This window comes from Candoia aspera, chromosome 7 (assembly GCF_035149785.1).
Source record: "Candoia aspera isolate rCanAsp1 chromosome 7, rCanAsp1.hap2, whole genome shotgun sequence".
Lineage (NCBI taxonomy): Eukaryota > Metazoa > Chordata > Lepidosauria > Squamata > Boidae > Candoia > Candoia aspera.
In genome coordinates this window covers 51338096-51351474 of record NC_086159.1, presented here as the reverse complement: position 1 = coordinate 51351474, position 13379 = coordinate 51338096, and the positions used below count along the sequence as shown (strand labels likewise).

Here is a 13379-nt window from a genome sequence, read left to right as displayed (position 1 = left end):
ATACACTTTTAATATTATTTCTGCTAACTTAAAATAATTGCACTTTGTGATAAAACCCTAAGTACAAATAAGCAATAACTATGCACACATCATTAATCAATTTAGCCCTGCGGGATAAATCATCAGCTGAATCAGTCAAAAACTCCTTTGTAGATCAACAGACCAAGACTATCAAAGACCATTTATAGCCCACTACAAAGGCATGAGGTCAAATTGTGACTTTCCATCAACAAGTTTAAATTTCGGTTACTTGAATGGAAGTTGTATAAGCACAAAAAGGACAAAGGCCCTTTGATTTAGATATACAATATATTAAATAGAAGCATGTCTTCTAAATCTCTGAATGACAGCAACAATAAAAAATGATGTATTCAAGTATTTTACATTTTGACAATGTGATGTTTGAATTCAGAATTAAACAGGTTTGTATTATATTAAGACAGTATTAAATTTTAAAAGGTAAAGACAAATTATTACCTAAAATAGGTTAAGCACCAAAAGGATAAGTCATGTGCAGAACTGCACAACTGCCAAAAAGTAAATGCCATTGTAATTTTGGGATTACTGTTATTTAGCATTAGTTTACAGACATAGAGAAGTTTACTGTCTTTTAGAATACAGTTAAGGCTTATATAAGGCTTATACTATAAGGTCTTTCAACAAGAGGCAGACCAACGGTATCTCTTCTTAGACAACAGGAGTTCAACCACAGCAGTGTTCCGCCATTTAAATGAGGAGAAATTTAAATGGGGAGAGTGTGAAGTTGCACAGCTGTGTCCACTCCCGTTGCTTTCAACTTTCAGCTGGCAGGTGTGACGAATAGCTATATTCACGTTGGTTTAAAAATAAATACAAATGTCAGCATGGTGTAAAGTTTGTTTTATTCATTGTACAGTGGGGTGGAAGCCAAATCCTGATAGGCTGGATGATATCTAGGGATGGAACAGGGAAAAGCTATCAAACCCAATGTCCTGGGTTGCCCTTCTCCATACAGATAACTCCTGCCTTTCTGTGAATGCTTATATATCAAATTCCTCAATATTAAAGGCAACATCAGTAATTATCTGTTCTTGGAATTGTTATCTCAAACTACCTTCCACCAGACTTTTTTAAGAGTTCAGTCATTATTTTATTGTTTTTTAAAAAGAATTTTATTAGATTTAAGACAAAGATAAAAACTGCAAAAAAGCAAAAAACTACAAAAAGAAAAAAGAAAAAAACTAAAGAAGAGTGAAAACACGAGAAAAAAAATTTTTTAATTACAAGAAGAGCTGACTTCCGACTTTTAACAGCAAGGATATACCACGAATTTTCCATAATCAATCCCATACACTATATTAAACCAAAATCGCATTATTTCTATAAGTCATTCCATTGGCACATTACAAAAATCACTAAATGCAGTTGCTCCCTCCCCTTATATTAAAAGAAAAAGAATACACACACACACACACACCCATCCATCCATCCATCCATCCATCCAAATCAACTTCCCCACAAAGAAAACATTATTTATTTCCTTCCTACTTCTACACATTTCTGTCTACTATAATAAAAATCAAACTAAAAAGCATATAAATGCCTGCCATTATAATTGTCAGGAGAACTGGTGAAGAGACCACGCTGAGTCAGGTTTGCAACTCTAGTTTCTTTATTGTTCTTCCCACATACAGAATCTTGCCAGATGAAAGGTCTCCTAACTGATCTAAAAGGCAAAATACTCTTGGAAATCTAGGGCGGGTCTAGATTAACTTTCTTCCTTGGCACCCCCATGCTCTTCAAGCTGTGAGAACATTTAGCAGCCTGGAATGCACTCTCTTCTCCCCCATCTCCAACACAATAATTAATAGCAATTATAATAATCTTAATCATATTAAGCCTAAAACCAAGCATTTATTATTATACCTTGTTAATCTTAATCCAAATTGTTAAAGTTGAATGAAGCCAAACCAGCCCTAGAAGCAATCCAGATATTCTTAAGCCTTACCCCACTTCAAAATAAACCAGAGCATTTACATATCTCCACAGTACACACAGTTCTGTTTTCGTAAGGAAATCAGACAGCCCACTGCCCCCCTCAAGAATTCCAATTTCTCAACAAAAAGCCTCCCATACATAATGACCCCTTCTTTTCCATAACATTCCATCAGCAATTCCATTCCACTTATGTCTTGCAATTTGATCTGTCTCTTTAATTTCTTCAACTCAACTATCCGATCTTCATCCAGCATTTCAACAGAAGCCCTGATCTCGCTATTAGAAGAAACATTTCTATCGGTGTTAAGCTCTTCAATTTCTTCCACGACATCCCCAACCAGATGACACATTTTAAACTTCCTGTTTTCTACAATGTCCTGAATACCTTGCATAAAAGCTTGGCAGGACTCAGAAAGCATCTGTTTAAAGTCTCTGTGAAAATCCAAGAAAGTCTGCTTGAAATCCTCCATGTTTCACACAGTAGATTATGTCACCCCCTAGGTACTTAACCAGCAAAAGTGGGAGGAAATAGAAAAATTCCAAAATGTGTTTACAGAAGTCAAAGTATGATAATAGGCAGTTCCCCAGGGAAAGTAGCAACAGGAAGCTGAAAGTTCAAAACAGCAGATTCAATGTGTAGGAAAATGCTAAAAACTTCAAATTTAGTACAAAAATAATAGCAGGGAGATGATTACAAAGTCTCAACCTTCCTTAATATTTGGATGGGAAGCAAAATCCAAAACTTAAAAAAAAATCACAAAAATAATAAGCACCAAGAGAACGTGTTTCTCCTTGCTGTAGAAAGCCTCTCTTTGGGTACATAAACTTAAAAGAAAGATAAAAATTGGGTGATTTAGAAATGGGGTGGTCAGTCTTAATGTCCCTTTAAGGCTACAGAGCAGTTTGGAAATGGTGACACCCCAGCCTCCCGGCTGCTCTTACCAGTTCACTGTAAATGCTGTTTGCGATTTTCTGGCTACAAGCAGCCTTCCCGAGGACAGATGGGGTAATTCCGAGTGTTTTCCTTTCTCTGGAAAAACACTCCTGGGCTTCAGGAAAAACCTGACTGAGCCCAAAAATTGCCACATTGTCATTTCTGCTCATGGAGCCTGCAAGCACAGCTGTTCAGACCACTATTCTTTCCCCCCGGAGGCCAGTCCTTATTTTATTGTTATGCTTAATGAACAAAATCCTGATTCTGTGGCTATCGTCCAGGATGCTGAAAATACTAGAAAACCAAAAAGGATAGCTAAGCACTGGCTATCCTTTAGATAAGTAAACTAAAAAGTGAGTATCACTGGACATGTTATTTTTTTTTTTTTGGTGGAAAAGCAAACTAAGACTCCAATCATAAGTCTCCTCTATATTACATTTTTTCCATCATACTGGCTCATTGTCCTGTCCCAGGCCAGTCACACACAATACATCAGGGAGGCAGTTGCAAACTTTGCTGAGGAACTTGTGAAGCAAATAAACAGGTGGCAAAGGAAGTGCGAGCGCAAACACACGCACACTACATGAAACAAGCCCCCAAAAGTCCAGCGAGCTTGCCTTAAGAGAGTTCCAAGTCCAAAACAAGAGTAGTCAAGCAAAGTCCAAGGGTCCACATATTGTAGGAGGTTTGTCAGCCAGTCGAGTCAAGTCACAAGGTTTCCAATCAGAAGTGAAGGCACATGGAGTCTGGGTAAACAGACGGTTGTTTTCAATGACCATTCTGGGCTTGCGACTCCCTTTAAATAGGAGCAGACCCCAGTAGAGCTTAATTAGGAGGGTGGGGCTGCTTTCTCGCAAGACGTCTCGCCAACTTCCACTGTTCTGCTCTCCTTTCCACTCTCCTTGCTCTCAGGCTGGGTGGGGGTGGCAACTCCACATCCTCATCTTCACTGAGCAGCAGCGCCTGTCCCCACTGCTTGCTGGCCAGCCCTGCCTTCTCTGCCTGCCCAGGCGGCCATTTGTCCGGCACCCCCATCGCTGCCTGCTCGCCCTCCAAGGCTGCCCCAGGGCCCAGCTGCCTTTCCTCATCCTCTGACTTGGACTCCGAGCCCCCCATGACACTCATGAGAAGAATGATTACACTTTTATCTAACAACCAACTTGACTACCATATATACCATGCCTAACTGGCCATCAAACCCCCATACATGGTTGCCCATTCACCCAAACATCCATCTACTTCAGTCTATTAGTACTTAGAGCATGACTGTATCATTGTTTCATTTTATTCATGATCTAGCAAACTACAGGACCTGCATTTCAATTACATAGTATAGGAAGGGCGGTAGTAGTAATATAGTCATTTTAGTTCTTTACTGAAGAACAGGGGTTCAAAGAGACATTTAGGCATGGATTGCATATATCTTAACCATATACAACAGAACAAGAGCTACAACATCTGGAGCCACGAAGAAGTGAGGTAATATTTGGCCAAAAAGCTGTTCTAATTACAGACAGATGATCCATCAAAATTCTATGAATCAAGACAAGCCCTTTGCTTTTGTAGTTTTTGTGTTAGAAATCTTATTTTTCTTTAACTAGGACTTGTCTTAAGGGTTTGACAAAATAAAAATCTACTGTTTAATTGAAAAATATAATATTCTGTCCATTTTTATTTTACATCTTGCATTTCTTAACAAACTTGGGTAAAAACTGAATTAAATAACAATCAATGTATTTTACCTCTTCGTTTTCTGTCTGGACTATGTTTGAGAGACCACTTTGATCCACCGGCAGCCTGTGAAATCCTCAGGAGATCAGGTTGCCCATGTCTGTAGGAAGCTAAAACTGACCAATGAAGTGAAAGTAAAAGAAAAATATAGAACTTAGAAAAAATGTCATTAGTTTACATCTCTAGAATGATTTCTACTGTATGTTTGCCTGAAAATGATCATATATTATTTTCAAGGTGTCATTTTCAATTACTAACATATGCTTAGAATATGAACACCTATAGGTAAAAAATTTCCATTGCTACTTAAGTCTATCAACTGTCCTATTCTCTGAGCTACCTGCATCTATGTATGTTTATATACTATAAAACCTACTGTAGCTTTAAACAATATCTCTAGTTAATTTTGTTACATCTATATAGAACTAGAATCTTGGACTTCATTGGCCTAGATAGACAAATGAATATGCATGAATACAAATATTCATCTTTTTCAATGTAAGCACATATATCTGATAAAGGACAGCAGCCATAATGCCTAAATCTTGCCATAATATCAGCTCTATTCATTTCAGTGTAAATTATATTTCAATAATCTTGAGCTGACAAGAAATTAAAGTACTTAGATTATAAATATTCCATTCATTCAGGCAAACTGTATCAAAGTTTTATTTAATATTTAAATTTTAACTTGTAATTATTCTGTAGCCTGGATAGTACTGTAGTATTGTTTTTCTTCTTCCTTTGACATTTACAGCATTGATCCTTTGCAGTTCCCCCTCAGATATGTGAAGCTGGATGACATAACAGTCATCACATGGTTCAAAGAAGCTTCTCATATGTTATTTGCTTTTGATTTATAGTGAGCAATAATGGAAGAGAAACAATTCTCTTGTGTATCAGCATTTGGCATAGAAAAATAAAATATTTTTTCCTTTTGGTGTTGAGGTATGGGGAGCTATACTTGATGATATATTGTAAAAGATGACACTGCTTTTCAATGGCTTATTTTAAGGGAATTTATAATGATGAAGACATAACTTGGATTGGATATAATGTAACACTATGTAATGAAACTCTTGAAATCTTGATTTGATTTACAAAAGCCACAGTTTGCCTATGGAAGTAACAGCAGAGACACAACCAAGATGGAACTCAACATGAATGAAGGAAAATATAAATACAAATGATGGAAATATAAAGAAATACATACTGTATTTCTGAAAGGGAATACATTCAAATAAAACATGAAATGTTATGTGATACTTGTTTGAAAGTCACTGGAACAGAATTAGAGAATATAAATAAGATATTTTCATTCCTCCCTTCCTGTGAATTCATTACCTGACAGTCAGAAGAAATGTGTTAAGGCTGGGTCTTTCTCTAAATGATTAGGAATATATTGCCATACAAATTTAAATCCTCTTGTCTAAAGAGAATCAAACAAGCCTAATTAGCTTTTCCTTCCAGTTGGCAGTAGAGCAATTGCAAGGACTTATTTGGGGCTTATGGAATGAGGATAACAGCTTGGATGCACCTTTTGACTTCAACATGGACTTGGGAATAAGCACAGGATGGCGATAACAAAGCTTGCTGCTCTGTGGGCTTGCAAAGTTAAGAGTCCTCCATTTTTCTGCAGTCATAATACATGGTGCATGAACAACCCTTAAACTGAGAATGTTTTTGCTGCTTAATAAGGTAGTAAAAAGCATCTTTGTATAAACACATCAAACAATCTTTTTAAACATTTTTTATCTAATTCCATGTCCAGACGGGAGATTACATACACAGAATATCATAAGTAATGCTGTGTAGCAGATCCAGTTTCTCATACTGTCTTGCTTCAAAATTAGAAAATTCAAGAATGAAACCACAAAGTAAACCTTTGCTAAATTATAATAAGACAAACTAAAACCACCAAAACAATATCCTACCTGGAAGGCAATTACATTTCTTAAATTATTGCTAAGGACTAATTCTCAAGTTTTGTCTCCATGTTTAACAGGTCCTTAAAATGCAAATTATGAACCCTGATTCACTCTGAGCAAGAAATACCTTTTGTCAATACTATCAGTATAGCAGTGAGAGAACTCTATTACATACTTTGTATTAATAAATGAAATAGGTAATCTGAAATAAGTTTGGTTACTATATATTTAAATTTTAAAATGTAAATCTAGTTATTTTGCATATCCCTCCTCTCCTTACATACTATTATTGTAAATGAGTTTTCTACTGATGATGGACAATTCTCTCACCAGCCTCCTGTGGCAAAAATCTGAATTATCAGGCACTTACTCATGCCCACCAGTGTACATAAGCAATCAGCTAGATGTGGTACTTTTTCAATATATTTTAGTGCAGTGAGTACAAGCATAGTGAAACACAGCTGGAAATTGAGTGGTAATAATTCTAATTATAACAAGATTAGGCTATCCAAGCAAGTTAACATGATATCCCAATACACCAAGCCAACTCACATGCCACTGCAATCAGTCAAACTGTCTTGGATTAAAAATACTTCTGCTGTTTTAGGTGACTTGCAGGGTATATCTTTTGGAAAAGTTCACAATTAAAATGTATTGTGAAATCTATTGTTTGCAAGCTCCTAATAATCAGAGACTTAGAAAATCAGTTTCTGTATATCAAATCTTCCATAGAACTCAAATTTACCTATGTTGCTGACAATACAAAACCTATATATGGGTATATATTGTTATTTCTGGAAACATGAAACTCAGACCAAAATTCAGAAGACTTTTGTCCCTCTTTAATAATGACAACAAATTTTAATCTATTTTGTTGATACACAGAACTCCCAAATAGAATCCTGTTTCAAGTGGCCATCAACTGCCTGTAAAAAAAAACTGTTCAAGTACTTCCATCCTAGATTACACATTAGGTAGTCAAGTGTATTGCATAAACTTGCATAAATCCAGCTTTTGTTACAGTGGTGTCTACGGGGGAGGGGGTACATAGCCACAGCGATGAAACAACAGTGTGATGCCGTAATGCAAGCCTCATCCATCTTCTATGTGTGTTATAATATTGGGGATGCCACTACTTAATTCCATCTTTAACATACAGATTTAGCCTTCCAATTTGCAATTCACAAATAGCATACATGGATGGCTACCTACCTAAACTGTACTGAGAAGTGTTTAGACAAATTCACAGAGAATGGGATTATTCATGGCTACTAATCATGATACTATTTAAAGAAGTAAAGGATCCATTAAATCAAGCTCAAATTCTGATGGTTTATGGACACATTTATACCCACATAATTTTTTGGCACAATACAGAAGCGGTTTGTCATTGCCTGTTTCTAGAAATTGTTTTTTCTGGAAATTGTGTTTTCAATTCAACCTACAACCCTGCTGGTTTCCCATAAAAATATCAAGAGTGTGCAAAACTACAACCTTAGAACTTCTGAAGCATTGAGAATGGCCCTTCCCAAAGTAAGAACAACACGTCATGGAACACTGAGAGCCAGTTTGGTCTAGTGGTTAAGGTTCTGGGCTAGAAACAAGGAGTCTGTGAGTTCTAGTCCCACCTTAGGCATGAAAGCCGGCTGGTGACCTTGGGCCAGTCACCTTCTCTCAGCCCAACTCAGTGCAATGTAGACTAGCCTCCTCGTGGTGCACCCCTGGCAACGTGACTTGTCACGGCTAAATAGTCTACACATCTGGCTGCTGGACCTCACAAGGATTTCCCAGCAAGAAAAAGCAGCATGAACACCGAACTGCTATGCCATACAATTAAAAAAAAATCATGGAACACTTTGCATGATCTTGCAATGTATCACCTACAGTATCACACCTATTATGTTTTTCAATACCAGTTGCTGGAGATCAACAGTGGGAGGTTACTGTTGTGCTCACACCCAAGTTGTGGGTTTCTCATCTTATTGGCCCCTATGAAAATAAAATGCTTGATTATATGTGCCATTGATTTAATTATCACACTTTATAATTTTTAATTATAATCTTAATTTTTTCTTCATATTCTTAATGTCTGCCTTGTGGGACAAGACTTGAAGGTGTGAAAATTACTTTTTTCCATGTCTCCTATAAGAGACTTATGAGAAGCTTTACTCCTTCAAATCCTTATAAAAAATAGTGGCAGTAGTGGCTGGAAAGGAAGAGTAAGGAAAAAGTGAAAAGGCTAGAAGTTAGCAATACAGCCTGCTAAATTCCAACATCGTTCTTCAGACCATAGATATTTCTGGAGCATATCAAGAGGAAACTATGAAACAGGTGCCACGACACAAATTACATGACTTATATATGCATCTGAAAATGGAATGCAACTACAAAAGGCTCACATCATGGTTCATGTTTTGACATTTTTGTATAATCAAGTTTTGTACCAGATACCTATGCTATCAACTAAAAATCACAATATAGGTAGTCCTTGATTAACGACTGCCTCAGACAGCGACTGTTTGCAGTTACGATAGAGATGAAAAGGTAACTTTGTGACCAATGTCCACATTTATGACCTTCACAAGCTTAGCTCTGTGACCTAAATTAGATGATTAGAATCCTCCTGTGGGCTGGTGCTGCTGCCTGACACTGACAAGACCCTAATCAGTTTCTCACTAAAGGCTTTTTTTGCCTCCAAAGCAGAACACTAAGCTAACAGCTGGTGCTAGCGCATTCCTTTCTATGTATATTCCCCATTATGTGCCTGCTTATTGACTTGTAATCCTTTCCCCTCCAATGAATGTAAATACAAACATCATTCTCTTCTTGCTGATTATCTCACTGCCAGGGTGAGCATTCCAAACAATGGAGAAGTGGGGAAAACGAGCTATAAGATTTGCCCTTTCACCCAGCTTACTTGTGAGTCAAGTTATAGAAACCTTCCCTGCCATTTGGGCTCACCTGGCTGTTTGGGGTTGTATCCTTCAATGATGTAAAGTGAAGGAAAGCTGAAGTAAAATCATAAGCACAGTTACAGTCATGTGATTTTTCACTTAGCAATCGCTTTGCTTAACAACCAGGTTCCAAACCCAATTGTGGTTGCTAAACAAAGACTACCTGTACAGTTTCGTGACTTGTATTTGTCACTTGTAAGTGACATTCTCATTTTACTCTATTCAGAAGAATACTGTTATTTTAGATACAGGTACTATCTTGGACACAGATATTTCATACGCATGTCTCATATGCATCTCAAAAAATTTCTAGCTTGAAGGCATCCATATTACTACCAACAGCAATATATCCTATAGCAGCAGTTCCCAACCTTTTTGGCACCAGGAACCGGTTTTGTGGAAGACAATTTTTCCACAGACCACGGGGGATGGTTTCGGGATGATTCAAGTGCTTCCTTTTTCCTGACCGTTTATTCTTTTTTCTTCGCGCCGTTTGGAGATAGCAGCCAATGGGCTTGCTTTCTCTAACAGGAGGCGGAGCTCAGGCAGTAATGCAAGCGATGGAGAGCGGCTGGAAACACTCAGGCTGTAAATTTGCTCGCTCGCCCACCACTCACGTCCTGCTGTGCAGCCCGGTTCCTAACAGACCACGGACTGGTACTGGTCCACAGCCCGGGGATAGGGGACCCCTGTCCTATAGGGTCAAATACCATGCAGAAAGCTTCCACTTATCAGCTCTTCATTGGTAAAGTTCCTTTTTCTTCTCTGGCAAAAGGCACCTAAAGTAAATAACAATTGAAAGTGTAGTGCTTACCAGGCCACCACAGATACTGAAGACTGCGGTGTGTATTTCTTGCGCATTAACATGTCCACGATAGAAACAATGGTGCAGTTCTGAGGCAGAATGTGTTTTTATATTCCCCAAGTGCACCTCAGTGTAATGAGGAGCAATGAAACTGGTATCAGCACTTAAATTCAGCAGGAAAATGTGTCCATAGGCGCTAAACTGGTAATGGCTTCTGAAAGGAATGGGTTCCAGTAGTGTTTCCATGCTCCTTTTCCTCCTTTTGAAGTGGTGAGTGTGAGGGAAAGCTTCTCCAAATTCATTTACTCGTACAGGTGTCACTATTTCATATGATGACAGATGCTTCACCAAAGTCTCTGCAACCAACACATAAAGGAACAATCGTTCAAAATACAATAAATATCTGCATTGTAAAGCTCATTAAAAGACATCAGGTAAGGCTGCTCTTTGACTTGGTGAATTAGTACCATCCAACTTGTGTATAGGTATGTGTGTTTTAATGCAGACACTCACAAATGCCATGTATTACCCATCACTTACATTTGCACACTATTTTTCTTTCTCGCCCTAAATTAAACTGAAGCTGTACACATTCAAGAAATAGTACCCAACATCAAAACAAAGCTTAACATATAAGATTATTTCTAACACTGCATTTCTAGGACTTATTTTGAGGAGGGTATGTGGAGAAGCAAACAAAAAATGTTAAAATGTCTCCAATTCACACACGTCTGATCTTCCCAACAGTAAAAATGTGTTTTTGTAGATTTCCTGCATCTTTTCCTATGGGAAAATTCAAGTATGGGTAATGAAAGGATCTCATATGTTAATAATATTGTTATAAATCACTGTCAAGTTTTTGATCCGTCCAGCCCACAAACAGAAATTTCAATTACAAATAATAGCATAGGAGTCTGATTCTATTTGCACAAAGTCTTAACTGCTGCCTAGCAATTGAAGATTGGCACCAGTCATCTACTGTACTGACCAAACGGCCAAAAAGCTAAGCCTAAAGCTGGAAAACGGTTAGCCCTGAAATGTATATATTAATTAATCATACTCGTGGGAACATCAATTATTTTATCATTCAGGGCAATACGTTACAGTAGGATAGGTGCAATTTGAACGGAAAAATAATCTAATCGAGAACAAAAGGGAGCGCACGGAGCCCACAAGCTCTATTTTAGGAAATGAAAAGCAACCAGTTACGCGCTTTCTGGCCAAGCTTCACAGTTCCCCGCTCTCGCACGTGCAAAGCCCTCTCCCGTACCGCGCGCGCGCTTGCCTCACGTCGCTACTCCACCCCAGCGCCGAAAGCCCGGGTTCCTAGAAAGCTGCTGTTGGCAGCTGGGCAAGTTTCCGCGTTAGGTACCCGAGCGTTTGCGCGCACGTAGACACTCTTATTTTCTCCGTTCGAGCACGCTTTTACCTTGCTTGGGGTGCAGACGAACTTCCCACGTCTTGGTGGCAAGAAGGGAGAGAAAATACAGCAGAGGCGCCAACCCCTCCGGAACCCGCATGGTCTCCCCACTTTCCTCTGGAAGAAAACCTGCACGTTTTCCCCGTCGCCGTGGCTTTTGGTGGGGGCCACTATGTTGCCTCAGCGACTACAGCTTTCCACAGGCTGAGCTGACTCCGGAGTGCGAGGTTTCTGCATGTTCCTGTGGCGCCCACCCCGTTCTCTTTTGCATCCGCGGCGTCCCCTTCTTTTCCTTCCCGCTCGATCTGTCTGCGCTGTGCTCGCTGCTGCCTGCTGCCAGACCCCCAGATTCGCGCTCTCTTCAGTGCCACACAAGAAGGAAAGAGTGGCAATTTCGCTGACTCTGTGACCACCCCGGGACCCTCAACATCAAAGGATCTACCCGCCCCCTTGGGGCAGGGAACTCAGCAGCGATTGGAGGACTCTGACGCTCCCTACACGCGCGCACACACGCTTGAGTTCTGCGGCTTCTGACACTGCGGCGCAGCAGTGCTGTGGTCGTCTAATCTGGCCGTGTTAGATACTCCTTCGTTTATTTTAGGTCAAAGATGCAGGCCAGATACAGTGCAAGCAAAGTAAGAGAATACAAAAACCCCTTACGTGCTAAGTTAAAAAGTTCCTACAAGAATGTATGAAAATCCAGCCTGGGCTGGTTTGTTTGTTTATTTTCTATCCTGCCTTTATTATTTTTGTAAATAACTCAAGGTAGCCAACATAGCTAATACTTCTTCCTCCTCCTCTTTTCCCCACAACAATAACCCTGTGAGGTGAGTTGGGCTGGTTTGCTGAGGTTCTGGTTTTCTCACCAGAAGACAGATAAAAACTTTCAACCCTAAGCAACTCTATAGTAGGAGTCTTCTAGGGAGACCAGTTCAGCTGTGAACTTCACATTTGGTGGGATTGATTTGGTACCTGTGTACTATCCGGAGATACATATATAAAATAGTCCTTAGAAATATCTACTATTGGTCTGCATTTCCAGACTGCAAATTCTTTTAATTTTAGCAAAAAGTATTAAATTTCACGTACTCTTTTTCATAAATGTAATATTGCTGTATATCACTGGGATCTTAGGAAGGATTAAGCTATAGGGCTAATGGACAATATCAAAATGAAGACCATCTAAAATAATTTGCATTCAGACATTTATGGCAATGTTAGAGACTCAGTATTTTAACCAATTTCCATATTAGAATGCTTCATATAGCAAGGAATAGAACAGCTGTCCTGAACTTGGTGCCTTCCAGATGTGTTCAATCAATTCCCACTGTCCACTGTGCCAGTATGGATGTTGGCCATGCTTATTCAGGGATAATGGGAACGGGAGTAAAAACCATCTGGTGGATATCAAGTTGGGAAATCTAGAGAGTAAACCTTTATCTTTCTTATTTTAAAAAAATGGGTAACCTCACAGAATGGAATTTTAAAATCCCCTACTTATTCTTTAATTTTCAAATTTTACATTAATAATAATACAAGAATAATACCAAGAATAAAAGCCTTTATTACAACCAGGCCATGTTGATGGGAAGAGGCACAGAGCTTGGGAAAAAAATTAAAATGTTATTAG

At 38.7% G+C, this 13379-nt stretch overlaps 1 protein-coding gene across 1 annotated transcript in view; it reads right to left on the bottom strand.

The window, feature by feature from the left end:
• Window positions 1–11974, bottom strand: part of ADAMTS20 (ADAM metallopeptidase with thrombospondin type 1 motif 20) — a 70694-nt gene extending 58720 nt beyond the window's left edge. The window contains exons 1-2 of the mRNA XM_063309398.1: window positions 11759–11974; window positions 10339–10685 (exon numbers count right to left, since the gene is read on the bottom strand). Coding sequence (XP_063165468.1) covers window positions 10339–10685; window positions 11759–11849 — 438 coding nt within the window. The 5' untranslated portion in view covers window positions 11850–11974. The remainder of the gene's footprint in view (window positions 1–10338; window positions 10686–11758) is intronic.
• Window positions 11975–13379: the final 1405 nt, after the last annotated feature.